The 24,835-nt window shown below is 49.3% G+C and overlaps 13 protein-coding genes across 23 annotated transcripts in view; 4 read left to right on the forward strand and 9 right to left on the reverse strand.

Moving 5' to 3' along the window:
* The window catches only part of TERG_04592 (methionine aminopeptidase, type II), a gene marked incomplete at both ends in the record, with an annotated part of 1,887 nt that extends 1,463 nt beyond the window's left edge, over positions 1–424 (reverse strand). Inside the window, 2 exons of the mRNA XM_003235490.1 lie at positions 153–287; positions 385–424. Coding sequence (XP_003235538.1) covers positions 153–287; positions 385–424 — 175 coding nt within the window. The remainder of the gene's footprint in view (positions 1–152; positions 288–384) is intronic.
* Positions 425–902: 478 nt separating this feature from the next.
* On the forward strand, positions 903–2,004 carry TERG_04593 (uncharacterized protein). Its single transcript, XM_003235491.2, has 2 exons — positions 903–1,103; positions 1,181–2,004. The coding sequence occupies exons 1-2, from the start codon at positions 919–921 to the stop codon at positions 1,854–1,856; spliced, it is 861 nt and encodes a 286-aa protein (XP_003235539.1). The 5' UTR covers positions 903–918; the 3' UTR covers positions 1,857–2,004.
* Positions 2,005–2,090: 86 nt separating this feature from the next.
* Positions 2,091–3,491, reverse strand: TERG_04594 (uncharacterized protein; the record flags this gene model as incomplete). Its single annotated transcript, XM_047748283.1, has 3 exons — positions 2,091–2,405; positions 2,466–2,968; positions 3,143–3,491. The coding sequence occupies 3 exons, from the start codon at positions 3,489–3,491 to the stop codon at positions 2,256–2,258; spliced, it is 1,002 nt and encodes a 333-aa protein (XP_047604260.1). The 3' UTR covers positions 2,091–2,255.
* Positions 3,492–3,823: 332 nt separating this feature from the next.
* TERG_04595 (asparagine synthase (glutamine-hydrolyzing)) lies at positions 3,824–6,795 on the reverse strand. 9 transcript variants are annotated; one of them, XM_003235493.2, is made up of 8 exons: positions 6,281–6,795; positions 6,107–6,157; positions 5,935–5,987; positions 5,845–5,880; positions 5,635–5,783; positions 4,298–5,580; positions 4,125–4,229; positions 3,824–4,058 (listed from the first exon to the last, which is right to left on the reverse strand). In XM_003235493.2, exons 1-8 carry the CDS (start codon positions 6,304–6,306, stop codon positions 4,022–4,024), a joined length of 1,740 nt encoding a protein of 579 aa, XP_003235541.1. In that variant the 5' UTR covers positions 6,307–6,795; the 3' UTR covers positions 3,824–4,021. The 9 variants fall into 9 exon arrangements, with proteins under 9 accessions (XP_003235541.1, XP_047606331.1, XP_047606333.1 ...); XM_047749816.1 differs by having other exon boundaries at positions 3,824–4,229; XM_047749818.1 differs by having other exon boundaries at positions 4,125–5,580.
* Positions 6,796–7,143: 348 nt separating this feature from the next.
* TERG_04596 (SUMO-conjugating enzyme ubc9) lies at positions 7,144–7,825 on the reverse strand (the record flags this gene model as incomplete). The annotated part of the gene is made up of 4 exons (XM_003235494.1): positions 7,144–7,397; positions 7,461–7,484; positions 7,559–7,719; positions 7,791–7,825. 4 exons carry the CDS (start codon positions 7,823–7,825, stop codon positions 7,144–7,146), a joined length of 474 nt encoding a protein of 157 aa, XP_003235542.1.
* Positions 7,826–8,267: 442 nt separating this feature from the next.
* Positions 8,268–10,166, reverse strand: TERG_04597 (uncharacterized protein; the record flags this gene model as incomplete). The annotated part of the gene is made up of 5 exons (XM_003235495.1): positions 8,268–8,363; positions 8,419–8,511; positions 8,575–9,350; positions 9,422–9,895; positions 10,001–10,166. The coding sequence occupies 5 exons, from the start codon at positions 10,164–10,166 to the stop codon at positions 8,268–8,270; spliced, it is 1,605 nt and encodes a 534-aa protein (XP_003235543.1).
* Positions 10,167–10,413: 247 nt separating this feature from the next.
* Positions 10,414–10,764, reverse strand: TERG_12162 (uncharacterized protein; the record flags this gene model as incomplete). Its single annotated transcript, XM_047751163.1, has 1 exon — positions 10,414–10,764. The coding sequence occupies one exon, from the start codon at positions 10,762–10,764 to the stop codon at positions 10,414–10,416; it is 351 nt and encodes a 116-aa protein (XP_047606339.1).
* A 2,899-nt stretch (positions 10,765–13,663) lies between these two features.
* Positions 13,664–14,560, forward strand: TERG_04598 (uncharacterized protein; the record flags this gene model as incomplete). Its single annotated transcript, XM_003235496.2, has 1 exon — positions 13,664–14,560. The coding sequence occupies one exon, from the start codon at positions 13,664–13,666 to the stop codon at positions 14,558–14,560; it is 897 nt and encodes a 298-aa protein (XP_003235544.2).
* A 570-nt stretch (positions 14,561–15,130) lies between these two features.
* Positions 15,131–15,962, forward strand: TERG_04599 (uncharacterized protein; the record flags this gene model as incomplete). Its single annotated transcript, XM_003235497.2, has 5 exons — positions 15,131–15,363; positions 15,467–15,522; positions 15,629–15,780; positions 15,847–15,861; positions 15,933–15,962. The coding sequence occupies 5 exons, from the start codon at positions 15,131–15,133 to the stop codon at positions 15,960–15,962; spliced, it is 486 nt and encodes a 161-aa protein (XP_003235545.1).
* A 121-nt stretch (positions 15,963–16,083) lies between these two features.
* Positions 16,084–19,051, reverse strand: TERG_04600 (uncharacterized protein). 3 transcript variants are annotated; one of them, XM_047748284.1, is made up of 5 exons: positions 17,945–19,051; positions 17,584–17,879; positions 17,087–17,521; positions 16,783–17,027; positions 16,084–16,722 (listed from the first exon to the last, which is right to left on the reverse strand). In XM_047748284.1, the coding sequence occupies exons 1-5, from the start codon at positions 18,489–18,491 to the stop codon at positions 16,254–16,256; spliced, it is 1,992 nt and encodes a 663-aa protein (XP_047604261.1). In that variant the 5' UTR covers positions 18,492–19,051; the 3' UTR covers positions 16,084–16,253. The 3 variants fall into 3 exon arrangements, with proteins under 3 accessions (XP_047604261.1, XP_047606340.1, XP_047606341.1); XM_047749824.1 differs by having other exon boundaries at positions 17,584–19,051; XM_047749825.1 differs by having other exon boundaries at positions 17,087–19,051.
* Positions 19,052–19,059: 8 nt separating this feature from the next.
* Positions 19,060–21,607, reverse strand: TERG_04601 (uncharacterized protein; the record flags this gene model as incomplete). Its single annotated transcript, XM_047748285.1, has 4 exons — positions 19,060–20,454; positions 20,512–20,645; positions 20,700–20,986; positions 21,214–21,607. 4 exons carry the CDS (start codon positions 21,605–21,607, stop codon positions 19,524–19,526), a joined length of 1,746 nt encoding a protein of 581 aa, XP_047604262.1. The 3' UTR covers positions 19,060–19,523.
* A 43-nt stretch (positions 21,608–21,650) lies between these two features.
* Positions 21,651–23,372, reverse strand: TERG_04602 (uncharacterized protein). Its single transcript, XM_003235500.2, has one exon. The coding sequence runs from the start codon at positions 23,215–23,217 to the stop codon at positions 22,162–22,164; it is 1,056 nt and encodes a 351-aa protein (XP_003235548.1). The 5' UTR covers positions 23,218–23,372; the 3' UTR covers positions 21,651–22,161.
* A 124-nt stretch (positions 23,373–23,496) lies between these two features.
* TERG_08821 (uncharacterized protein) overlaps positions 23,497–24,835 on the forward strand; it is a gene marked incomplete at both ends in the record, with an annotated part of 2,298 nt that continues 959 nt past the window's right edge. Inside the window, one exon of the mRNA XM_047749011.1 lies at positions 23,497–24,787. Within this exon, the coding sequence (XP_047604263.1) occupies positions 23,497–24,787 (1,291 nt within the window). The remainder of the gene's footprint in view (positions 24,788–24,835) is intronic.

A 24,835-nucleotide genomic window follows, 5' to 3' on the forward strand; every position in this document is an offset into this window, starting at 1 on the left:
TCAAGGGTATGCGGAGGAGGACTCGATTGAACCTTGGCTGTCTCTCTCTTTTTCGGCCTCTCTCTCTTTTCTCTCCGCTACAGTTGAATGTCGACGTTAGCATTATTGCTTTCCCGCAGGGTCCATGCAGGCGCGCGAATGTCAAAACGAACCATTTACTTCGGTAGAGCCGCCCGCCTGCTCATCATCTCTGTCTTCGTCGGAATCTCCTTCATTCTCAACATCTTCTTTTTCTGAACCACCAGCTGAGACGGTGTTGGCCTCGACAGAACCGGTATTCTTGTTCACTAAAAAGGATTCGCTGTTAGGTTCTCTATGACTACCCACACATTGCAAGGGCTATGACGGGGGACAAAAAAAGGGAGAATAATAACAATAACTTACAGTCAAGCTTCGCGAGCTCCGGGGCAGCCTGAGCAGCCATTATGGAGCAAATCGAGGTGTTCAAATCGGTGGATGGTTTGGTTTTTGTTCCTTTGGGCGGGAAGTGGGTTGGTTTTATACAGGTTCTCGTATAGTTAGTTCTGCCGTTGATGGGAAGAATAATTTAGCGAAAAACAAGAAGCTCGTTCTTGGAATCCCTGCATATAACTCTGCTGGGATTCAGAAAAGAGTCGGGCCTGTACAGTGCAAGCAGAGGAGAGAAACCAAGCAGCTCTCTTCCTGTAGAGATTCTCTGCTTGTGTGTTCGTCTCCATCGTCGCTGCGGGCGAAGAAATAACTATCGGTCATGTGACCTTATCGGCGATAAGCTAACTAACTAACCAGTTAACTAGTTAATCTAACCAGCTAGTTTGTTTCCGACGTCAACTTCCAATCGTCCCGTCTGAACTTCGACCGCCGACGGATATAGAACGACCCAAGAGTTGAGACGACAGCGGCCGCAGCAGCTGGAGAGCAGGCACGAGATATGAAGGAATGCCGTTTTGTTCCCATACCCCGTGGCTGCGTCATTCTCCGGCTCTCCTCTTCCGCGCTCCGATAACACGGCTCTCTTACTACGGCTGCAACGCCTTCTCCTCCACGGCTTCTCGCGCTATAGCTCAAACATACTATGACATACTCGGTGTGCCAGTCACTGCAACGACAGATGAGATCAAAAAGTACGCAATTGGCCCCCTGTCCTGCGGCATTTGCAACATTCCACTAACTGTTATCGTTATTCGCGCGATGTGAGCAGAAAGTTCTACGCTCTGTCCCTAGCCCATCATCCAGATAGAAATAAGGAACCAGGAGCAGCAGATAAATTCTCCTCTATATCATCGGCCTACCATGTCCTCTCTAATCCCAAGAAGCGCGCTCGATATGACCGAGAGAACAGCATTCGTATTCCTTCTGCTTCCAGTACAACCACTCGGCCCGGAACGGGTAGTTTCTCATCTGCCTCAACGTCAGCAGGGGGGTCACAGTTTGGCTCTCGCCCTGCATCAGGGCTAAGTAAGCGTCGGGGAACTTTTAAGGGGCCTCCCCCTAGCTTTTATGCGAATGGTGGGTACGGGACGACCCAGAGACAGTCGCATGAGCACCAGGCTGGGCCGCACAAGCAGGAACATCCTGAGTATTATCATTCTGATGTTCCGCATTTTGATGCCAGATCTCATCGGCGGACTCAGTCGCATGAGGATATGAGACGGCGAGCGAGGCGGGCTAGGAGCGTGGAAGAGCAGAAGAGACGAGCGGCGGAGGGACATTCGTTTGAAAGTGGATACGATGAGGGAAGCATGACGATGAGGTTTTTGGTTATATCGGGGATTCTGGCTGTGGCCATGCTGAGTGCGGGCCTTGGAAGGATGAGGATGAAAGAACCTGGTTTGCAGGAGCTGTCCGCGAGACAGAAAGAATCTCAACCAAAGTAGTATGGAAGTGATATGTATGACGGGTTGACTGTTTAATAATGCCACCAGACCGGACGATAACGGGGATGTATATAAATGGTATTAGACAGGACAAAACTTTAACCAAAAACGTAATAAATACGTCGAGTTCATCGCAAAGTCATATGCATAAAGACGCGAATCAAGGCAATAATATGTGAATGGTATATGTAATAAAACAAACGAGCCAAGCATAATTGTATATAGTACTAAGGTGTGAAGACAAATAGTTTATTTGGCTATAGAACTTTAATATATCAAGAGGAAACGCATAGTTCTGAGATAGTACAGGGGAACGCTAGAAGACAAAGCATTCGGTATGTTCCTATTAGCAGGTTATGGGTTAACAGGTTAAGTAGTGCTACGGTGGATAGCACTAATTTAACCCTCGAAGGTGAAGCTGGCGCCAACCTTGTGGGCGGCCTGGTTAAGGTTCTGGGTATCGAAGGAAGCTCCGAGGCCGAGGGTGACACCTGGGCGAAGAAGGACGTTGTAGGCGAGGGCGGCAATACCGCGGTCGTTGATCTTAGCCTATAGTTGCGATGGTAAGCATAGTCTCGGGGCAGGAGAATTGAGGTTAGAAGTATATACCTTGGCGAAGGAGGATGGGTCAAGTCTGTACTTGCTGGCAACCTCGAGGCCAACGGTGTTTCCGGACTTGGAGTCCCAGGTGGCCTTGGCACCAGCCTCGACCTGGGCGTTGACGCGGTGGTAGTAGCTGGCAGCGAAGACAGAGAGGTTGTTGGAGGCGGTGATGGCGGCAGAGTACTCTGGAAGAGAGTAGGCGACGGCAGCAGAGTACTTGGTGATGGCAGCCTTCTGGACATCATAACCACCCTCGGCACCGACGAGGAAGCCCTCGTGGCCGAGGACGGCGTCGAAGTTGGCAGTTGGGCCCTTGAGGAGGTCAAAGAAGGCACGGGTGTGCAAGTTTGGCTGCTTGAAGTGGAGATTCAACTTGGCACCCTTGGACTGGGAGTAAGGGATATACTGTGTGAGAACCTCGGCCTTGAGGCCCTTGGTGATGTTGTTGTCGAGCTCGAGCTTGGTGTCAAGGGCGTTTCCGGTGGTCCACATCTGGGTGAGAGTGAGGCCTAGTGGCAGTCAGTCGGTCGGGTTCAATTGGCTACTAGCTAGCTTCAGCAAGTCGGTGTATATTTATTTACCGGATGGAGCATCGACGTATTTGGCCTCAAGCTGTAGGTAGGTAGGACAAAGGAAGATTAGCAATTGTAACGAGACAAAATATCCGAATACCCGAGACTTACGGGATCCAGCAATGGAGCCCTCATGGGCAGACTTTCCCTTCACATTGAAGGTAACGCCATTGGGGGCCTTGGACTTGACCTCGAGACTGGCTGTGGTGCAATTGAGTTGGTCAGCGCGTAAGCTTAAAGGGACAACATCACCAGCGACGACAACGACATCACAGCAACGAAAACAATTGATAAAGAGTTCTGCATACCTGGGCTGGTGTGGTAGAAGTCCTTGTTCAGGAGCTGTAGAATATGCGATTAGCGTGCTGTCTCTCCGAGAGTGATGTGGAGAGCGAAGTTGTTGGGGGGAAGTTTGGGGAGGGGCGCCGTTCAAGCAGCGCGCAAAGAGGAAGCCGTACATCATTGGCAGCCTTAGCAATGTCACTGTAAGCAGCTGGGGCAGACATAGTGAAGACGGAAGTCCTTGGACGAGACTTGAAGATGGCGTTGATGAAGGTGAGAGAGGTTGGTGAAGCTGGCGTTGCTGGCGTTGTTGTTGTTGGATGGAGCGAAGAAGGAAAAAGACGGAAAGCGAGAAAGAAAAAAAGACGGGAAAAAGACGATGGGGTCACGTGGAGAGAAGGGCAGCCAGGGCAACCTCAAACGGGCGTGAAAAAGGATGACTTCCTATTGGCTGACCCCTTTCACGCGATGTACCTTTCATATAAAAGCGCGGGCTGAACTTGATATATAAAAAAGGGCCGGGAGGAGAGAAGGCAGAAGAGGAAGAAGAATGATGGTCTATTAACTAGCTAGGTCCGAGTCCTTGCATTTAGTAGTTACAAAGAGAAAGAAGTAGTCAAGGACGAAGGGGAAGAGGAAGACAGGATGGATATACCCCCCTGGAGGAGGAGACGAGAAGAGCAAAAAAGTCGGTCAAAGGACTCCTTCTTACTGCTCGTACTTGGCGACGTGGGTAGAAATGGCCCTGGACAATGATGTTAGCATGGAGACACGGTAGGAAGCTGAAAGGTATAGAGAAAATTAGACGAACCGTCCGCTGGGGTCAGTTTGTTTGGACCAGGTTGGAGTCCATCTGCTGACTGTGGAGGCACAGTAAGGTGGGAAGTGTTCGTCGAACATCATGCGGTACCAATATCTGCAATCTTGTTAGTTTCTATCCACTCAATTGCAAAAGGAGGGGGCAGGGAAATCAGGTAGACGTACGCCTCCTTGGAATCTGGAATGTCGTCTCCCCATTCAGGCTTGGGGTTCTTCATCATCTCGTCTGTGACATGCAGCTCGGCGTTGTCTTTGAGCGCATCGATCCACCCATACCCAACACCGTCACTGAACTGCTCCTTCTGACGCCACAGGTACTTCTCGGGAAGATATGGCTTCGTGTTAGGCTCATCAGTGGTGTCAAAGGCCTTGCGAAGAATGTATTTCTCGATCCGTTCCTTGTTGATCATCTTCTCAGCGGGGTCAATACCCATGGCGTCTTCGAGGAACTGCTTGTCCAAGAAAGGCACACGAGCCTCTACACCCCAGGCGGAGGTGGACTTGTTTGCGCGCAGGCAATCGGCCAAATGTAAGTTCTTGACACGGCGGACGGTTTCGGTGTGGAAGGCGGCCTTGTCTGGTGCGGCGTGGAAGTACAGGTATCCGCCGAAGATCTCATCACTTCCTTCTCCGCTGAGCACCATCTTGACGCCCATGCCCTTGATCTTCCTGCTGAGAAGGTACATCGGTGTCGAGGCGCGGATGGTGGTTACATCATATGACTCGAGGTGGTAGATCACATCAGACAGGGCGTTGAGGCCGTCTTCGATGGTGAAGGTGAGGGCATGGTGCTTGGTTCCAAGGAACTCCGCCACTTCAATAGCAGCTTTGGTGTCGGGGGCGTTGGGCAGGCCAATGGAGAAGGAGTTGAGCTGCGGTAGGGTGCTGACAGTGGAGATCTCGTTGGTGTCATCGATTCCAACAAGGCCGGAGTCAGTCCCATTTGGACTGGTGCCGTTTGCTGCGCCGTTCTGCAGCAATTCCTTCTGCGCAGCTTGCATCCTGAGCGTCTCACGCTGAGCGATCGAAGCAACCAAACTGGAGTCAAGTCCGCCAGAAAGAAGCACTCCATAAGGGACCTCTGCCATCAAGCGTTTCCTCACGGCCTTCTCAAGACCTTCACGGATCATTTTGTAGTCCACAGGGGCCGAGGGAACGTTGGTTGGATCCCACCACTTAGGCTGGAAGTATCTGGTCATTGTATCCGTCTTGGAGTCATAGACATGGCCTGGAGGGAAGGAAATGATCTTGTCACAAACAGGATGAAGCGATTTTAGCTCGGAAGCAAAGTAGACTGCTCCTGGGGTCTTGGAAGACCACCCTTGGTAGAAGCTTGTGATACCGATAGGATCTCTGGCAGCTACCACGCGGTTCTCTTTCTTGTCGAAGAGAACCCAGGAGAACATGCCATCAAGATACTTGGGTGCATCAACGCCATGTTCCATATACTGTCAACTAGTAAGCACCCACGCTTATTGTATATGTATCGAAGAGAAACTTACTAATGGGATGACTACTTCGCAGTCTGAGTGTGTCTTGAAGTTGTAGGGTACCTTTAGGCCCTTTCTGATGATTCGGTGGTTGTATATCTCGCCATTGACTGCTAGCGCCAATGTCTCATCATCGTTGATCAGGGGCTGAGCTCCAGAGTCTACCAGCATAAGCATCAGCAACCACTCCTGCCTACATAGCATATAAGAACTTCAGCATACCGACTCCGACGATACTCAATCGCTCGTGTGCAAGAACTAATGGCTGTTAGCATGTCCCCTTTTTCCTTTATATATATTACTGCCACTCACTTGTGTTGTTGGCAACGAAGTTTCCACTCCAGTCAGGTCCTCGATGGCGCAAACTGTTCCATTGAATCTTGCCTTAGCGAGTTATGTCCTTTACCATCATCTTCATTCCACCCTTCAGGGGAAAAGTATGCTCTCTCTCGAAATGCACAGAAAGGCCGAAATAATGACTCACGCTTTCGCCATGCGCAACGCAGTCGGCTTGAACTGCTTGACATCGGGGTGACTACAAGCAAATATCAGTGAGCACAAAGTTCAAATACATCGTATAGGCCTCGATTGCCCATCCTGAAGCAGCGGAGGAAAGAAAAGAAACAGCTGGTGAAGTTGACCGGGGCGGGAGTCATACCAATGGCAGGCAAATATGCCACACATCTTTGCGGCGGAGGTAAAGATATCACAGTAGAACCAACTATTGCAATCCAAGAAATCGCGAGTCCAGTTGACCTGATCTCTGAAGCCTCTTGCTCTTCGTCTTCTCTTCTTTCGCCTGTCTCTTCGGCCTTGTTCTCCTTGACTTGTGCTTCTTCTCCCGAGGGGCAATAAATTATTTTATAGGGTGGGAATCAAAGTTTTTGACTCACCCGGAGTAACAGAAAAAAAAGGAAAAAGAAAAGGGAGAGAAACGATAAGGACAAGAGCCGAAGCACTCAGACTAGCTGCCGGTTAGTCAGTGTCGGTCAGGTAGCTTACTTGGATAGCTATGTATCTAGGAGGTGTCTGCGTAGAAAGTCGCTGCCCCCAGTTGCTACGTCGCAAGCTGACCTCTTCTGCCCGTGTGCCTCCCTGTCCTCCGATGACGGAGCTGGGCGCTTGAGCCTCGTGCCGCGCCAATCAGCTGTCAGCCAGGCGGTAATTTGCTTTCCGCCCCTTGTCGCCCTGATCGCGTGCAGGCAGGGGGCAGACGAGGAAGAGGCAGGATGGTGCCGCGCAGGCGCCCTTTAGCGCTGAAGTGATTTCTACAGAGTACCGGAAGCCAAAAGTGCGAGATAATCTAATCAGGCCGTTGTCATAAACTCATAAACTAGACCTCGAAGTCTCCTACATAGACGAGCCGCCCCCCAGTGGATAGACCAAAGTGGACAAGGAATGAGGGGACAAAAAGTAGATCTGGACGGGAATTAACGCCGCGCTAACGTGCAGCATGAAAGAGAGAAACCATATAGAGAAATTTAGATGAAGCGTCGAATCAATCCGCAAGGCGTGGTGTCTCTAGACGGCAGGATGCTCCTTTACAACCTGCCGTACTTTCTTCTCGTAGGCAGGACGGTCCTTTTTGAACAGGTTGTAAGCCTCGGCCTGCGCGGGAGATTCGGGGTTTGGGTCATCGAGTAGGTCTTGTATTCCAAGCAGGATCTGCTTGATCGTGATCGCCGGTTTCCAGCCGTCGTCCTCCGCCAGGATGGACAAGCATACAGTTCCGGATGGGTAGACGTTCGGGTGGAAGAGCGGGGGAACAAATTTGCCTGTATTCATGGTCAGACACCATAATCATGCATATATCTTCGGTTGCCGTTTGGTCAACATACATTTTGGGGGTTTTGTTGGGTATTCTGCACAGAATCGAAAAAAGATCTTGGTTAGCTTGACTTGCTTGACGGCCACAGAAATCAGTCCGCAAACTCACCGTCTGGGAAGATTAGATCGAGCTTGAACAGGCCTCCGTCCCAGAGCGTCTTTGATTTTCCCGGTACTCCACATTCCCATCGTTTCAGGTCGAGCGCGCCCTGGGGTGTTCGGTATGGCTTCGCGAAGAACCCGAATGGGTGGTCCCTTCGCCATTGTTTACTGCACCGCCAGAGAAAACAGTGTTAGTCCTCAGCACGGAGCTCATCTAGACACGCTTCAAAGGCACTTACCGTTCCTCAGTCAGCCTGTTTATACAGAGAGACATCTTGCTTGGGCTGAACGGGGCAAGTTGCTTGCTCGATAGCTGGTATTAGGTATGGTCTGACAGAGTGGCAAGAGTTTGAAAAAAGAAGAAACCCAGGGTATGTCAAGAAATAGAAGCTCCCTTTTATACAATGACACAAATGACACAAACTAAACAGTCACTTCTCACTCTTCACACTTCTTAATCTTCTTCATGATCTTTCTTCTTTGCTTGCTTTGGCTTCAAGCTCGATAAAGTGAAAAAGAAAAAAGGCCAAGACTGACGTTCCAATGGGAAGTGGGGAAATCACGTGCTAGTCAAAACTCTCTCTGTGGCGGCTTCTATAAATAAATGCAGCGATTGAACATGTTTTCTGATAGTTAGTGATTTATCACAGCTTGAGGGTGCAATTCTATCTACAAATACATAGGCAGGATTGAAGTATTTTAATGTTGGCATTGCGCTAATCATATCTTCCCTCTTCGAAACTCTCGCTATCGAAAAAGCGGGCTGTTATTGTATTACCATTGAATATTCGGCCCTCGAGTGCATTAACCGCCTAAATCTAACCGTCAGCAAGGTCTACACATCCAGCGATGGCTCCCCAAACTCACCCGCAAAGCAGATAGTTGATTGGTAAATTTAATAAAGACAGGAATCCTGTCTTTGCTATTTCGATCAATGTAAACTCGCTCAACACGACCGTACTGCGAATCTGTCAGTCCCCATTACTCCTGCCAAAAGTTCAAGAGGATATAAGGATGACATACCTTTTCGCCGCACTCATCTCCAATCTCCTGCATTAACTCGCCCGATTCTAGCTCCGCATCCAAGTCCAGTCCGTCTACCATTCCATGCAAAATAACAACGTCAGACATGGGGCCAAATTTCCCTTGCTCTTCCTGTTTTCTGCCACCACCGACGATTTTACCCCTCGGGCCGCCGGGCGGAGCAACCCCGCGTCCTTCCGAATCTGATTTCTTCTTTTGTTTTTGTACTTTGACCTGGAGCGGGTTGACTATGCCGGATTCATTCGCTCCAAGGCCAGAGCCCTTTGTCCAGCCGTATTTAGTTAGCAGTCGCTCAGCGAAGCCCTTCTGGCCTGGTCTGAGGGAGCGAGGGGCATCTTCATCTCCTTCCTTGTTTACATCTTCTTGCTCATTCGCTAAAGTCGCTTCAAGTTCAGCTTCGGTAGCAGGAAGATCTCCCGGTGCCGCAGGTAATGCGTATCGAACAGGAGGGCGGGATATGGTGGCTGTATTGGAGTTCTGGCTAGTCGGAGCCGTCGATGCGGGAGCCTCATCTGTAGGTGATGGTTGTGATAGCTGTGATGGTTGTGAGGGTTGAGGGGATGGTTCTGGCTGGTTGATGTTCGCACTCAGGCGTAAGCGTCGCGCGTACGCCTCTTCGCCGGTTGAATCATCAGGAATTTCTACGGCAGGCTGTGGGACAGCTTCCGAGAAGGTACGTTCAGGTTCTGGAGACTCTTCCGGGGGCGCATTCAGGTTCGGTGGTGGCGCAAATGATGGGGGAGGAGCAAATTGTCCTGCAAGAAAAATTGCATGGTTGGTATCACCTTCAAGATTGAACGATAAAACATAAGAAATATCGACGTACTGTTCATTTGCAGCCTCGACCGCTCCTCATCACTGTCCGAATCGCTGTTATACTGCTGCGCCAGGCGATGGGCATACAGCCGATCCTTCCACTCTCTAACCTCTTGTATCTTCTCATCGCTATGCTTGTATGCCTCATAGCTGTTGGGGCGCGTTGGATCGTAGATATCATCCCAGTTCTGTAGAATGACCTCAGACTCGTAATTCTTTTTCCGTTTCTTCCTACCACCGCGTTGCCTCTTTTCTCCTCCATAGTATCCATTAACGTCGTCATCGTCCGCCGTGGCCGTCCAATCTGCAAGCGTCGACTTCCCAGTTGGACGGCCCGCGGTTACCGCACCACTCGTAGTACCCTGGTCTGGGGTTGCAGGACTTGCTGAGCTTATGATAACAGGCGGCTTCGAGATGCCGGATTTCGCCTTTAGTCTCTGAGAAGGCAGCTGTGGTCTTTTTGTGGGCTGAAATCGTAGAGAAGCTGTAGTTCATACAGAAAGGAAAAAACCAAAAGAGGATTTTCAGGATACAAGTGAGCCAATCATGTCGGTACAGTCTGTTTGAAGAGAGAGGGTATAAGCTCTACCGGCACTTATCTGCTGCTTCTTCATGGCAGGGTCATCTTGGGAAGCGTCTGTAGCTTGTTTGAAGACTACCGGCGCGCGCGAGATGGAGGCGCTCTCGTGAGTGTCGAGCAAATTCGCATAGAGCGACATACCCGGCTTGGGCGTAGTCATCTTCTCGGAGGACATTTCAAAGACTTCCTGGTATGCTTCGTATATAAAGGAGGGAGAATCTGCTATCGAAGCCTTTATTTATATCAGCATCTTCCTTTCTTTAGAACTGGCATCGCCCGCTAGCTGCGACGAAGGCCTTCGTCCATATCGGAAGCTTTCAAAAGTTCCAAGGTAGGCCCGGTATATCGGTGTCACGTGCTGATTATGCCTATTTGCGTATGGTTTGTTTGCGAAGAGCATGCACTATTGAGTTTCATCACCATTAAAAGTCAACGCTCCCGCGAATTCCAATAGATACTCGTATGGTCAAGGGCCCATATGAGATCGAGAACCCACGTATCGCCTGCAAGGTTACGGATGCTGGTATGGATGCTGGTTGACTAAATTCCGGCCAGAAAATATAAAGATGTTGAAGTCTGTGGTTCTGGCTCACTTGAAGGTGGTCATCATCATCGGCTGACCTCCCAGGTTCTGGCCGGTGAGCATATAGTTGCGACAATCCCACTGCATATAAAAGTGTATACATGGGCCATGAAGAATGGAATGCGTGTTGTGTTAAGTAGACCGTGGAGGATGATATGCCAGGCATCAACAGGATATGGATCGACGCCATTCTAGAGATCTATTCAGAAGCCTCTGCTGATTCACTAAACCCCAGCACAGCGATAAAAGATTGTACAAGGAACACGCAAATCTTTTGACGAGGTTATGGGAATATGCCCGATCGCGTTGGCCGTTCCATTGGACTTAGAGTACATGAACTACCATCAAGCGGCGCCGGTGGCTGTGAGTAGTCCTGGAGCCAGGCATGGTCATCACAATCTGCCTAACATTGACAAAGAGGGTAGTTGCGCGACGCAGATTTCTGACCCAGCCCTTGTCTCCGAGAGTGACTATGATATTTGGCCTTCTCCCAGTTCTAGAACTCTTTGTGGATCCAACTATCCGCATTGGTTATATACCTCTTCCATACTATATATGCAAAATCCAAAGGTCACATTTCTTGAGTCTATTCTTCCCAGCTAGCTTAAGTGTATAAGAAATTTCCCACCAAACAGATGCGTTCCTCCTTTTCTACGACTACATGTAAGTAGGACTCTGTTCCCTCTGGATATGGTCTACGAGCTACGTATACTCCGTATAGGTCGGTGAATAAATCAACACTGCTATGGTACTTTCCAAAACGTCTATCGTTTACCAAGGTTTATCCCTCCTTACAGGTATTTAGTTAAGCTGTCGTCCCGGGCCGGCTCCATCGTTGCCTGCCTAGCCAAGACCTTTTAGGCACTTATTTCAGCCTTTTCCTTGTCAAGTTAAGCTTAATCCGTCGCATGTTAGTAGATAAAGGTGAGCGGAACGAGCTAGGGGATAACTATAGGATTCATTCTGCGTATACCGATCTAGCCCCTAGGAATATTCTAGTTAATAAGAGCACTGGCTGTTGTATCAATGCAGTTATTGATTGGGAGCGGCCAGGATAGTAACTATCCAGAATACTAGAATTTTGCTCGGATAAGTTATAATAGGCCGCTAAAGAGCGAGATAGATGGTTATACCAGGCTTTTAGAGGTCTTTTTTTTCACTCCCTTATATGAAGCCCAATACCATGCAATACAGGATCTTATTATACGAACAGTGGTCCCGTATCTAGATAGAAAAATAAATAAACTGCGCCCGGATATATCGCCATCATTTCCCGTGCGGAGAAGATACGAAAGAGTTTTGAAAGTAATACCTGACCTGTTAACTACTTAATGATAGACTATTTGAAAATGGACAACTCTTAAACTAGCTATAAAGAATCGCGTACTATCATTGATAGTCAGAATCCTCTTATATATTGAAAGAGCAAATGCCCTAGAATGGGTTATAAGAGGGAAAGCGAACCTACCTTATTATATACGAGGTACGTTATTATTTTAATTCCATTGTTGATTCTCCTTATATATACCCTGGAGAGAAGCTGAGGCTTACCATAACTTTATACTCATGGTGCGTCTATCTAATTGGCGAATAGTTAAACAACTAAAGTACGAAGCACAAGTTATAGAACCAAGACTGATACCAGATGATTGGCTAGACAGGGCATTGGCACAAATGTAACAAAATTATGAGAAAGTGACGATGCAGTGCTCGCTATACACTGGTTGTCTAATGACAGACCGTCATCCTCTTGCAAGTATGTTGTAGGGAAGCATTGAAGGAGCTCCTAGAAGGATTTCACTACAGGCTACAAGCTCTAAGAGTCCATCCCTGGATACTTTCGTCTCTTCAGGGTTTGACTAGTTTCAGCGAGACAGCCTCAGCTCTCAGCTCGATATAACACGCCCGACGAGAAATTTGAAGGTGTCACAGCATCACACTATCCTCTGCATCCTGCATCCGCGAGCTGAGCTGGTTGCTTCCAATGTTGTTGTTTAGATACTTCCCCTCACGCATCTCCTCATCTCCGCACGCACATGGTCGGCTGAAGGACGACGGACACGGGATAGACGGTGCTGTCCCCAGCGGACTCCGGCCAGGAAAGGCTCTCAGCCGCACAGTATATGTACTACAATATCCGTAGGCAGCAAGAAAGACGGCGACGAAAAGAAAGAGCTGGAGACTCTCTTTGCTCGTGCGGGGTAAGATCCGAACCCCATCTCCAATTGGACGCTTATGTCATCCACGGGCCGAAAGTTGCAGCCGAAAATGACGAACGTTCGAACTTCCGCAGCCGAAGATCCCCAAGGTTGTTTTATATACGGAGCAAAAGGCCCCCTTGGATGTTTGGTCTCTTCTGCAGATTTTATTTTTCTTCTGCATAGAGGTACTGAATTGGCAGCCCTGGATACGGCTGTATTGCATGATCTATCCATAGATACACGCAGGATAGCAGAATGACGACCCTTTCGACTGCCTTTGCTCGTTCCGGAGATCAGCCGGCCGTGATCGTGCCTGGGAAGCCAGCGCCGTTTATCGCCAGCTATGGGGCGCTCAGCGCCGACATTGCGGCCTTCCAAGGGCAGCTGGCAAAGCTAGGCGTAGCCCATGATGCTGCTGTGTCCATTGCCCTGACGAATTCATACGAGTTCATCGTCTCGTTCCTTGCTAGTTCCTGGCAGCGGGCGATCGCCGCGCCGCTCAACCCGGCATACAAGCAGGAGGAATTCGAGTTCTACATCGACGACCTGAGCTCCTCTTTGGCCCTTGTTCCAAGGGGTGCGTATGCGCAGAACAGCGCTGCAGTGAGGGCGGCAAAGAAGTATAATGCGGCCATTGCCGAGTGCTACTTCGACGGCGGTAAGGTGGTGCTGGATGTCAAGGAACACGGCAAGTTGGCTGGAAAGGGAGGCCTGCAGGTCCAGACTGCTCAGCCAGATGATATTGCTCTTGTTCTGCACACCAGTGGCACGACTGGCAGACCAAAGGCCGTGCCGCTCACCCACCAGAACCTCACTCGAACGATGAGTAAGTGGTGTGCCATCCATCGGCTTGTCAGCCACTTCAGTACTATAATCTAAAAACGAGTCATGACAGGAAACATCCAGGCTACCTATTCCCTTACGAGCGATGACCGAACCTATCTTGTCATGCCTCTATTTCACGTACACGGACTCCTCGCTGCTTTCCTTGCCCCGTTGCAGTCCGGAGGTTCTGTCGTTGTACCGCCCAAGTTCTCTGCCTCTGAGTTCTGGTCGGAATTTATCACCTACAAGGCCAATTGGTATACGGCAGTGCCAACCATACACCAGATCCTTCTTAAGCACCCATTCCCATCCCCGATGCCGAAGATCCGATTCATTCGCTCATGTTCGTCACCGCTATCTCCCAAGACGTTCCACGAAATTGAGAGTGCGTTCGATGCTCCTGTTCTAGAAGCATATGCCATGACTGAAGCCTCTCATCAAATGACCAGCAATCCACTCCCACCGGGAAAGAGGATGCCTGGAAGTGTTGGCATTGGTCAAGGTGTGGAGATCCGTATCCTGGACGATAATGGCAAGGAAGTTCCCCAGGGCTCCGAGGGAGAGATCTGTGTACGAGGTGAAAACGTCACCAAGGGCTATCTCAACAACCCTGCTGCCAATAAATCGTCCTTCACCAAGGATGGCTTCTTCCGTACCGGCGACCAGGGTAAGAAGGACCAAGACGGCTATGTCTTTATCACCGGTCGAATCAAGGAGTTGATCAACAAGGGTGGAGAGAAGATCAGCCCTATTGAGCTGGACAATGTCATTGCCCAGAATCCGCATGTCGCCGAAGCCGTCTCCTTTGCCATCCCAGACAACATGTACGGTGAGAATATCGGCGTGGCTGTCGTTCTCAAGAAAAAGGGAAGCATATCAGAGGACCAGCTGAAGTCTGAGATTGCACCGAAGGTCGCTAAGTTCAAGGTTCCTCAGAGAGTGAGTATACAAAAGCCGTAAACATGTTGATTATCTCTGGCCAGCACCTTGACTAACTACTATTCTCTCTCGCAAAGATCTGGATCCTCCACGAAATTCCAAAGACTGCTACCGGTATGTATACCTTCTTCTGAGAACTGTCACAGCGAGATGACTGACTAACCCCGTCCTCGCACAGGCAAAATCCAGCGCCGAAAAGTCGCAGAAGCGATGCTCAAGGAGGATGCTCCGTCGTCGAAGCTGTAATCCTGTGGCATCTGCTCCTATAACTAGTTATATTTTGGATGTCTCTCTTGGCTGTCTTCATGGATAGAGTAAACCACGAGCTGTATATATGCTGGGTGTCACCAGAACCTGTAAAAATTATATCAACATATTGAATGTATGATATTACACAACGCCTCTATCTAGTGTTTAAACATAACGACGATTGGACCATCTGGCAGCAGCTAGTCCTCTGTTGCCTGAGAGTCTTTGTCTCCAAGCCCGCAGACCCTAGCAACCAGTCGTACTATTTATAACTCCCGAATAACGAGTTAACCGGCTGTTTGCCTGCGTTCTCCATACGTAAACCGTAAACTCGCTGCAAACATGAACCCCGCGGTCTCTCTGCGCGCTTCTTCTTCGCTGTCTCTCTCGTCCTTTGCGCCTCGCATTCGTCTCGCCAGCTCTCCTCATCTTCTATCTCAGCCTCAGCTCTGTTTCCGGCCACAGGCCCCCATCCTCGCCCGCAAAATGGCAACTTCAGCGCCGTCGAAGAAAGAATGGATCGTCATGCTGCCTGATAAGCCGGGCATGCTGGCAAAGCGGGTGGGAGTTCGCAAGTAAGCTGGCCCTTTTACTACATTAACTGAGCAGGAGACGCAGACATATATCGTTGGGCCGCTTGATGTGCATAATAGGTGCTCTGCTAATGGATGGATGCAGCACTCATCTCCAGAACCTCGGCCCGATACTGGAGTCCGGGTTTCTTAAGATGGGAGGTAAGATCATGCATGGCTAGTTACAATCCATCGCTGGCGGTTAGTTAGCTATTTGACCGAGCTCTGACGTCCCTTGCTGCTGCTGCTGCTGCTGCCGCTGCTGCAGGCTCGACTCTTGACCACCATCCGGCAGAGGGCGAGAACCCTCCACCCATGAACGGGAGCACCCTCATCGTTGCTGCCGAAGGTGTTGAGGAGATCCGCGAGATCTTATCCAAGGACATCTACGCTACCTCTGGCGTGTGGGATCTTGACAACGTAAGGTCCTTTCAACCCTGGCTTGCTAGTGGTCGTGTTTACTGACTGGTAGATGTGTCTTTGTAGATGAAAATCATTCCGGTAAGACTAGCCACTGCTCTAGGCATGACGGTCAATCAGATTTTTTTTTTGCTAACCTATGCGCATGACAGTTCAAATGTGCTATTAGAACTGCTTTGTAGAAAGACATCTTAGTTAATGTCAGGTTAAGATACAAAGATATATGCAAACTGCTAGCTTAAATCAATACGACTTCATCCTGTTTCCTTTCTATATATAAAAAAAACATAGCCTCTTATAAGACTAAAATTTAGATTAAGTGGGGAGCCGTCCTGAGAACTGAGGAGGGAGGACTATTTATTATACAGATACATCTTGAGAAGCAGGCCCATCTCTTGTGCCGAGTAGTCGCTAGACAGTCAGACTGTCACAGGTATGACATGCACAGTAGAGCCTAAACAGGAATATGGTGCTTATAGATCAGAGTCTAACAGACCCATCATGTACTGGTTGTCAAGGAACCAGTCTCCAAGGGTATGTGACAGGTCTGTCTCCATCATCTCAGGCGGCATCTGGAATGCAGGTATAGAAGGCTCATTTGGGTCGTTGAAATTGGTATTGTTGCTACTCTCAGCCGTCTCGGGAGTAAGTGTATTAGGACCGAACCCGAGAGAGGTAAGGTAGTCGTCAAAGGCTTCCCCTGGTTTCGGTATCACAGGGTGGTTGTGTGGTTCCTTTGGTTGGACATCCACATATAACTTTGCCACTTGGTAAAATACCAAGCATAGTCGGTATAGCCGCTCTGCTGCCTCTGATACATCGGCTGCCGCTTGGAGGGAAGTTGCTACTTCCCCGAGTAGCTTTAGGTCATCGTGGTCTGAGGCTGCGATTGTATGGCAGAAGGTTACCATAAACGGAGCAAAGGGGCACTGCAGAAGGACCCTATATGGTGCGAGTTAGCCAAAAGAGATCTGTTTGGTTGCTCCATTAGGTAAACGTTACCAGGTAATGTATCCGCTGAAAAAGAATGAATCAGCCTTTTCAAGGGAAAGGAATATTTGTTGGTGAATCTGCAGAGCCTTACGGGCTGCTTGTACACACTGCAGGCTGAGGCCAGAGGGAGTCTCGGGTGGTTGAGTTGGAGGCGCAGCGCGTTGGATGATAGTGGCTATCAGGTTATATGTCAACTCCGAGGCTGGAACAATCCATTGGATATGGGCTTTATGATACGCTTCCTGGGTATCGATCTAGAGGCACGGGTTAGATATAGCAGGTTCCTTTTGCAAGGTCAAGGTCAGCGACTAACTGCAATGACTTGATCTCTCCAATCCTGAAGTCGATAGCTTAATTCATAGACCTTTTTCGCACGAATCTCTGCGCTCGAGGAAACGCCTCTAACGGAGTAGAGGTGCTCATATACCTCCCCAGTTATCCTAGAGCAGTCAAACCAGTAATGAAATAGTATATGCCAAGGCTGCAGTGATAAATCCAATGATAGGGACGGGTATGGAAGCGCAATGTCATAGTCCGGGAGTAAGGCAGCTCTTCCTAGACACAGGGACAGACTTCGGTCCATAGAATATATGAACCAGAATAATAATGCTTTCAGGCGGACATCATCAGGCTTGTCATCCTTAGATGCCACAGAGCGGTGATATCCTAGGCTCTGAGCCATTCGAGCAGCACTCGCCACGAAATTCCAGCATAGTGATATTTTTGCGGACTCAGTTGCATGAAGTATCTGGAAATGATTAGTTGTATTCAGTAAGGAATGGGATCTCGGTTGAATGGAGCCAAACGTACAGCGTATGTCAAGGCCATCAAGTTATCCAAAGTTGGCTCTGGAAACATATCAAAGGAGCTAATAACTACGGTAAAATTCGACATACAGAGCTCGCTGTATTCGAGGAACTTCGCGGTGGATGGATCATCCTTGAAACGAAATGAAATCTCTTTGAAGAGATGCCCCAATATAGCGTTAACTGAAGCGAATCGTCCTGACGAGTATTCTTCCGTACAAAAGTAAAGATCTTTACACATTTGTGTAAAACGTGATATGTTCATCACAGGTAGCGTAAGGAAGAAAAGGGGTGGGCTGTCTGCAAACATATTCTTCTAATCAATATACCAACAGCATTGATTGAGAATATAGATGTCAACATACCATTTGCAAGCCGTAGAAGAGTCAAAACGGCACTTGAAGGAGGCAGCTCCAGGTCAGAGAAATTTATCCTCTTTTTAGGCGGCTGCCCAGGGAATCGTAGAACATTCACAGACGACGGCAGGGATTGGCGTTTTATTATATCCTGCAGTGCAGATAAGGCATGGGACATCATGGGCACATGTGCAAAGGGTATTCTTTTCATAGCATTCTCGAAAAGAGCGCCTGCATGCATCGAATGGGCGCTAAATGACGACTCGCCCTCGAACTCTGGGGTCCGTTTCGTCTCAGGTTCTTCCGAGTTTCGTATGACCACAGGTACATTCGAGCCGTCATGATATCTTGATGAAGGCGCTGGTGGTATTTTAGGTGCTGATGGTAAAGCTGTGGCCGCGGGCAACGAGAGAGTGAGATCCTGTAACAATCGTTCTATAGTCGACAGCCGTTCATCGATAGTCTCGATCTTCCTTTCACTACCAGGGGAATTTAGTATCGATCTTTCACAGCCAAATATTCCTGGGCTAGTAAAAAAAAGATGGGTAAATGGCATACTATTGATGCGAAATTAATACTCGTTGGCGCTGCTCCTTCACTCGAGGCGTGGTTCGACATATTGTCTTCCCAATTCGACAATTGGAGCATGGTGAAGTTCTGTCACATTTTATCTAAAACCAGCTGTCAACGCAATTGGCTCTTTATACCTCTGTATGCCAGATAGACATTAACTTACCTTTCGGAGGCGGCAATTATCACACTGGTGAGCGAACAGTAATATATGCCATGATTAGCTACGTGAGCAAGCTTAGGGTTCTAGATATCAGGATATTAATACCGCTCTCTGCAATGCCGAGTTCCTCTGACTGGTCGACGGAGCGTCACTATCTCTTGATTCGGCCGTGTCCATAGCTATCGTTGTCGATGTTAAAATCAAGTGTCACTAACTTGACGGTGGTTTGAATATGAAATCCAAACCGAATAATGCAACATTATTGTTTTTTTCTTTGTCCTCGATGTTCCCTCTTTGTCCACCGCAGAAGATTTAGTCCTTAATGCACTATCCTGGTTGCCTGTTGCCTATTTTCCAAGCCTCTTGGGCGTGGCAAAAGCTCGTATACAACTGAGTCCTTGTAGCATTGCCCCAGGGAGGCGAGTCATTATCACGTGAATTGCGCCAAAATAGTTACCACAACGTACCAAAGTAACGTTAATTGGAGTCAGAGCTGAGAAGGGAACAGAAAATACACTCAGATTTGATATATTTTAATATAATGATAACTGACATTGCAAGTCACGATCATATAACACCCCAAAAATATTATTTCATAAAGGCCGTCGCAGTATATACTTTTCTCACAAAAAACCCAAGACGCGGCATCTCCAACTCACAGAGGGTATCTATCCTAAGGGGAATGACAATAAATAGAAAATTCTCCATGCTCTACCCAAACCCCAGAAATAACAAAGTATTCCAAAACAACATGTATAACGGTAGACGACACAATACCCGTAAGCAATCATCAGAGGTAAATGCAGTAAGACTCCGGGCCAACACCAATTCTCTTTTGAATAAAGGAACGTGCCCCTAAAGACCAATGGCAGTGTCGGCTATAACTGAGCCTTGAGGATAATTATGGGAGATGGTGACAGGAACAGGCGGTTGTCCGAAGATTGGAGGCCCAGTATATAGGCTTCCAAGGATATTTTGCCTCATTTCGTCTTCATCCCATATGAACTGCCTGCCACGACTTAACCTTTCTTTACGAGCATTAAGCTCTACCTCGTTGATAAACGACCGTCCAAGGCCGCATTGGCTTTGGGTAAGCAAGAATTGAAACAAAATAGAACGCAGCTTGTCCCAGAGACTGCCGTGCTGCTTCCATTCCAGGCGTTTTGCGATACGCAGCATCCTAGATACTAGCCAGTTTCTTTCCCCAGAATCAGACTTCTCATTATATTGGAATCCTCCATTGTTAAGGAATATCCAGAGGAGTGTGGCGATGCTTGGACTTGAACGTGGGTTTACCGCCCTTATGGCACTATTCACCCAATTCAGATAGCCATCAAAGTTTTTATGGCTTAAATAGTAGTCATGGAGTGCAAAGTTCAAGTAAAATAAGCAGGCCATGCATGTGTATTCGTCGATGAAACGAACATCTCGAATACCGTGGTCGTAATCTGGCAAATTAGCCAGAAGAGTATAAAGTGGGGAAGTCTCTTCAAAGGGCCTCTGTGGACTTTCCAGCCCGTCCAATCTTAAAGGCGGCAGCGGCTGACTGTACAAGAATGCACATTCCAGGTCATCTAGGGACCGGAAAAATGCAAGAAAATCCTCGCATGCTTGAAGAATGTCGGGGATGTCATCAGGGTCTTCGCTTGCGGGGGCTTCTGCGGGAATCACGGGAATAACCTCTGGGGGTACGAAGCTGAGATTCTTGGGGGGTACATCGGGAATTTCACCGGTCCAGGGAAGGCCGGCACCCACGATGGCATTGGAAGCGCAGCAGAAATCGACCCTGAATGAAAGTCAGTTTTTTTGATACTCGTTTTGCATTAAATAGGAGTGTAACTACCAGTAGACAACTTTTTCCAAGAACGGACCAGTGGCACTTCTTGTCCGCATTGCTTGCATGCCTCCTCGCCTCCGGATCAACTGTTTGATTCCCTGGAAATGAGTGCGTTCAACGACGGAATCTTTCGACCATTTCTAACGTTTGGGTTAGCTTACGAGCATAATTCATACGTCAAATGAAGTGTATACCTCGATAACAGTCAGACTAGCGACTGCGTACAAAGTGCCATCTTCCTTATCGATATCATCATTTTTTAGTCGCTCCTTGATGAGTTTCAGCGCACGCATCTTGTGTGTCAGGGATTGTACGGTCTCCACCTGCCCCTCCATGCCAGCCCTGTGCTTTGCAGCAACAGCCAGCATGGCTTGAAACGGGACAGGGTCATGGAGCGCTATTTTATGGAATATGGCTCGGATAGGGTTGTCTTGCTGGGCATTTTCCATTTTATACATCATCATGGGGTACTTGGTCACATCTATATCAAAGAAAAGGAAAAGCGGTTAGTCAGATACTGTAAATTTGCGTGTATGTGTCAATGCTCCCGACTTACAGTGATCAATTAGTTTATTATCAGCTTCCTTCAATACCAGTGGAAGACAGTTGAATGGTTCGAATGAAGCGAGGGGCGACTCTGCCTTTGGATCACTGTGGGAAATCTGGCGGCCGGAGAGCCTCCTACGGAGTTCCTAGGAAGTTTCTGACCTGTTGTAGCCGCTACGGCTGCTGCTCGCTGGCTAGCCCTGCGCTGGATATGCTGGCTGCGAGACCGGCAGGGTCCCTTTTGTTCGTTACTGTCGTCGTCGAGCTCCTCTACCTTGGGCGAGACGCTTCTGGCCTCGCCCTGCACCTTGTTGCTGCCTGTTGACCAGCCCGAAACCTGTACGCGTGTCGACTCGAGCCGTGCTATACCGTCGAGCCGCCGCTGGTGAACGTACTGGCGCATCGCATGGCGTCGAACCTGTCTTCTGGACTCGGAATCCGTGACCAAGACGAACTCAAAGTTTCGCGGTCCATCTGGGGCAGCTTGAGCTGACGGGGAGCTGGCTGACGAGCTGGGGTTCGCGCCTGCATCGAGGGTTGCAGCGGACTTCCCCATACTGCCATCTTATATAGGTGGAGCGTCAGTCGGGCAGGAGGAGGAAGATGGCAGCAGAGAAGCCAACAGCGAGAAGCTTCAGGGGAAAAGGCCCGACTCTGGCGCCACCAGGCTCCGGCGATCGCCCCTTGCACCTCTCTTCCGATAACTATCCCGGCAGCCCAGGTGTCGTGTGTCGAGGGTCCAGCGTGGAGCCCAATACCAAAGCGTCTCCAGTGCTCGAGCGGCCGTCGTCTCCTTCGCGGTCTGCTCGCTGCAATCGTTGATATCGTCGCTGTCGCACGCCCGTCGTCTCGTCGTCGTCGCCTTTTGCTTTCTGCAGCGGAAAAAAGATCGAGATCGAACGTTCCAAGGGCGGAAAAAGGTGGGGAAGATCCACTGACGTCACGTGTTATACCAATTATAGCTGGAGGTTATGTAATATTACTAATACACTTAAAGGCAGCGACGAGTGTGGATGGGCGATATCAGAGGGAGAAGCGTAGAAGAAGCGTAGAAGAACTGAAGCTGAAGCAGCTGAGGAGGCATAAGTAGAGTAGAGGCGAGAAAAGAGGCTATTCATTGCGGTACTTGGACAGGGCGGCGAGGATCCCCTCGCTGAGGCCCTCGGAAGATTCCCCTGCTCGTGCTAGAGCTGTGGCAGGCTGGCTCTCTGCCTCTCTCATGGCCTCCATGGCAGCCTCGTCTGCCTCTCCAGCGTCGTCTGCAGCACTGTGTCTGGTGTCACTTTGACCAGGCTGAGGCTGGAGCTGCAACTGCGACTGCAACTGTGACAGCGGCTGAGGTTGGGTCTGGGGTTGAGGCTCTCTTGGAGCATTGCGAGGAGCCCTGTCGGTTCTGAACTCTTCCTGCACCGCATTCGTCCATTGCTTGACCTTCCTCTCCCCCCATCCCGGTACAGCACTGATCTGCTCTGGCTGTGCATTGATCGCATCCCGCAGCGACCCAAAGGTAGACATCAGGCTGGCCGCGTCAGACTTGTTAATACTTCGTGGGGTAGTCAGAAACTCAACCAGGCTATCCTTGTATGATTGTGCCTGGCGAGACCGGATAGCAGTTGGCTGGGCGTGTTCGCTCGACTTGAACAGCTCCAGGTAGTGTGCTGCCTCGGGTGCGGACCAGCACAGGATGATGGTCAGGTTATTGATCAGGCACGTCTTGGACAATTCCTTCAGGCTGTCCTCGTGGTTCGGGATATCTACCATCGTAAGCAGGATTCGTAGCCTGAACTTCCCTCCTAGAGCCTTTATTCGAGTGTAAATGTACTCGGGATGCAGCCGATGGTATTTCAGAGAGAGGAAGAGCGCGCAGCTTGTAGTCCCTACAACGTAGTCCGCGGGTATGTCTGCATACTCCCATGGCGTTAGCCGTATATGTTGCAATATCGGGTTCCCTTTCTGCCTTGACGAGACCAGGATGGACGACGGCCCTTGACGCGCTGGTAGAGCTTGCGGCTTGGGCTGCTGGACCTTCGCTTTTGATGCTGACTCTGATTTCTGCTGCTGATGCTGCTGCTGCTGTCTCGACGGCCCAGAGGCTGCATTCTCTATAGCTTCACTGGTCGCAATGATATCCTGAAATTCCTGTATATCGCCATACTCGTCATCCATGGCCACTCTTGTCCCGTTATATTTGTGTGTTCATGTCTTCGTAGTTGTCAGTGACTTTCCTCTTGCTGGTTGGACGTTGGTTTATAACTACATGCGGCTTCTGCGTGATGGCTCCACTGACTGCAAAGCTAAAATTAAAAGTTTCGTTTTTTTTTTTTTTTTTTTCATCCTTTTTTGTTTTCACTGCTAGATATCAAGAAGAGAAACGACGAAGCCAACGACTGGACAATGGCCGAAAATAACAAGAGAAGAAGACTTTCAGTCAGCGGGAGCTTCAAGATGGATGAGAATGTACCGATTGGTAATGGCGCCGCTGAGAAGACCGCTCCGGATGCAGAGCAAGCCCCGGCCAAAGAACGCAAGACCAGAACACTCTTCGTGCGATCGCTACCCACAACGGCGACGACAGAATCGTTGACAGAGTACTTCTCGCAGTCCTACCCTCTAAAGCATGCCACTGTTGTGCTCGATCCACAGACAAAACAGTCCAAGGGATACGGATTTGTTACCTTTACAGACCACGAAGATGCCCAATCGGCAGCAAGAGAACTGAACAACTCGGTGTTTGAGGGGAAGAAGATAAAAATTGAGCTTGCCGAACCTCGCCATCGAGAAATTGACGAAAAGCAAGGGAAGAGTGTTCCATCTTCTGCTCCGTCAAAGGCAAAGGAGCTCAAGGAGAAGCGAAGGCTGGAATCATTACCACCAAAACTTATAATACGAAATCTACCGTGGAGCATAACCGAACCGCAGCATCTGGAACTGTTGTTTAGGAGTTATGGAAAGATCAAACATGCCGTCGTGCCAAAAAAAGGTTCGAGGGTTGCTGGATTTGGATTTGTGGTTATGAGAGGAAGGAAAAATGCAGAACGAGCGATTGAAGGCGTCAATGGCAAGGAGGTTGATGGGCGCACCTTAGCCGTCGACTGGGCGGTGGAGAAGGACGAATGGGAAAGTATGAACAAAGCTGCAGGCGAGTCCGATGGAAAGGAAGAGGCTGGAGACTGTGAAGAGGCTGTTGCGGAGAATGAGCATCTTGATGTGGTCGATGATGGAGAGTCAGATGCTAATAGTGAGGATGAAGAAGATGGGGGAGTTGAACTTGTTAATGAGGACGAAGATGAAGATATATCTATGGGTGATGCAGAAGATGACGAGTTGGAAGAGGAGGAAGAAGATGATCGAAATGCTTCAACAATATTTATACGAAATCTACCCTTCTCTGCTACGGATGAGACTCTCCACGAACACTTTTCCAAGTTCGGCCCTGTTCGCTACGCTAGGGTTGTGCTTGACCCGGCAACTGAACGGCCAAAGGGTACGGCCTTCGTCTGCTTCTACAAAGCGGAAGATGCCTCCTCTTGTATCCGCGAGGCTCCCAGAGACGTGGATCCGTCTCGAAGCAAAGACCCTAGACATAAAGCTGCAACGAGACAGATGCACTCCGTTCTCGAGGACGAGAGCAACGATCCTACTGGGAAATATACCATGGATGGCCGTGTCTTACAGGTCTCACAGGCAGTGAGCCGAAAAGAGGCTGGGAGGCTTGAGGAGGAAGGGCATACGCGCCGTGAAGCTCGAGACCATGACAAACGCCGACTCTTCCTGCTCTCGGAGG

The sequence above is a fragment of the Trichophyton rubrum genome (assembly GCF_000151425.1).
Source record: "Trichophyton rubrum CBS 118892 genomic scaffold supercont2.4, whole genome shotgun sequence".
Lineage (NCBI taxonomy): Eukaryota > Fungi > Ascomycota > Eurotiomycetes > Onygenales > Arthrodermataceae > Trichophyton > Trichophyton rubrum.

Bases quoted from the DNA above. Each gene is read 5' to 3' on its own strand.
- TERG_04593 (XM_003235491.2), top strand. From the start codon at position 919: ATGCCGTTTTGTTCCCATACCCCGTGGCTGCGTCATTCTCCGGCTCTC. The intron at 1,104-1,180 runs GTACGCAATTGG...CGATGTGAGCAG, and splicing joins ACGACAGATGAGATCAAAAA to AAAGTTCTACGCTCTGTCCC.
- TERG_04600 (XM_047748284.1), bottom strand. From the start codon at position 18,491: ATGCCATTTACCCATCTTTTTTTTACTAGCCCAGGAATATTTGGCTGT. The intron at 17,880-17,944 runs GTATGTTGACAT...ATATGTTTGCAG, and splicing joins TCTTCTACGGCTTGCAAATG to ACAGCCCACCCCTTTTCTTC. The intron at 16,723-16,782 runs GTAACGTTTACC...CGCACCATATAG, and splicing joins TTCAGCGGATACATTACCTG to GGTCCTTCTGCAGTGCCCCT.
- TERG_04602 (XM_003235500.2), bottom strand. From the start codon at position 23,217: ATGGATGACGAGTATGGCGATATACAGGAATTTCAGGATATCATTGCG.
- TERG_04595 (XM_003235493.2), bottom strand. From the start codon at position 6,306: ATGTGTGGCATATTTGCCTGCCATTG. The intron at 6,158-6,280 runs GTATGACTCCCG...ATTTGCTTGTAG, and splicing joins GGCATATTTGCCTGCCATTG to TCACCCCGATGTCAAGCAGT. The intron at 5,581-5,634 runs GTAAGTTTCTCT...ACTAGTTGACAG, and splicing joins GCGAAGTAGTCATCCCATTA to TATATGGAACATGGCGTTGA.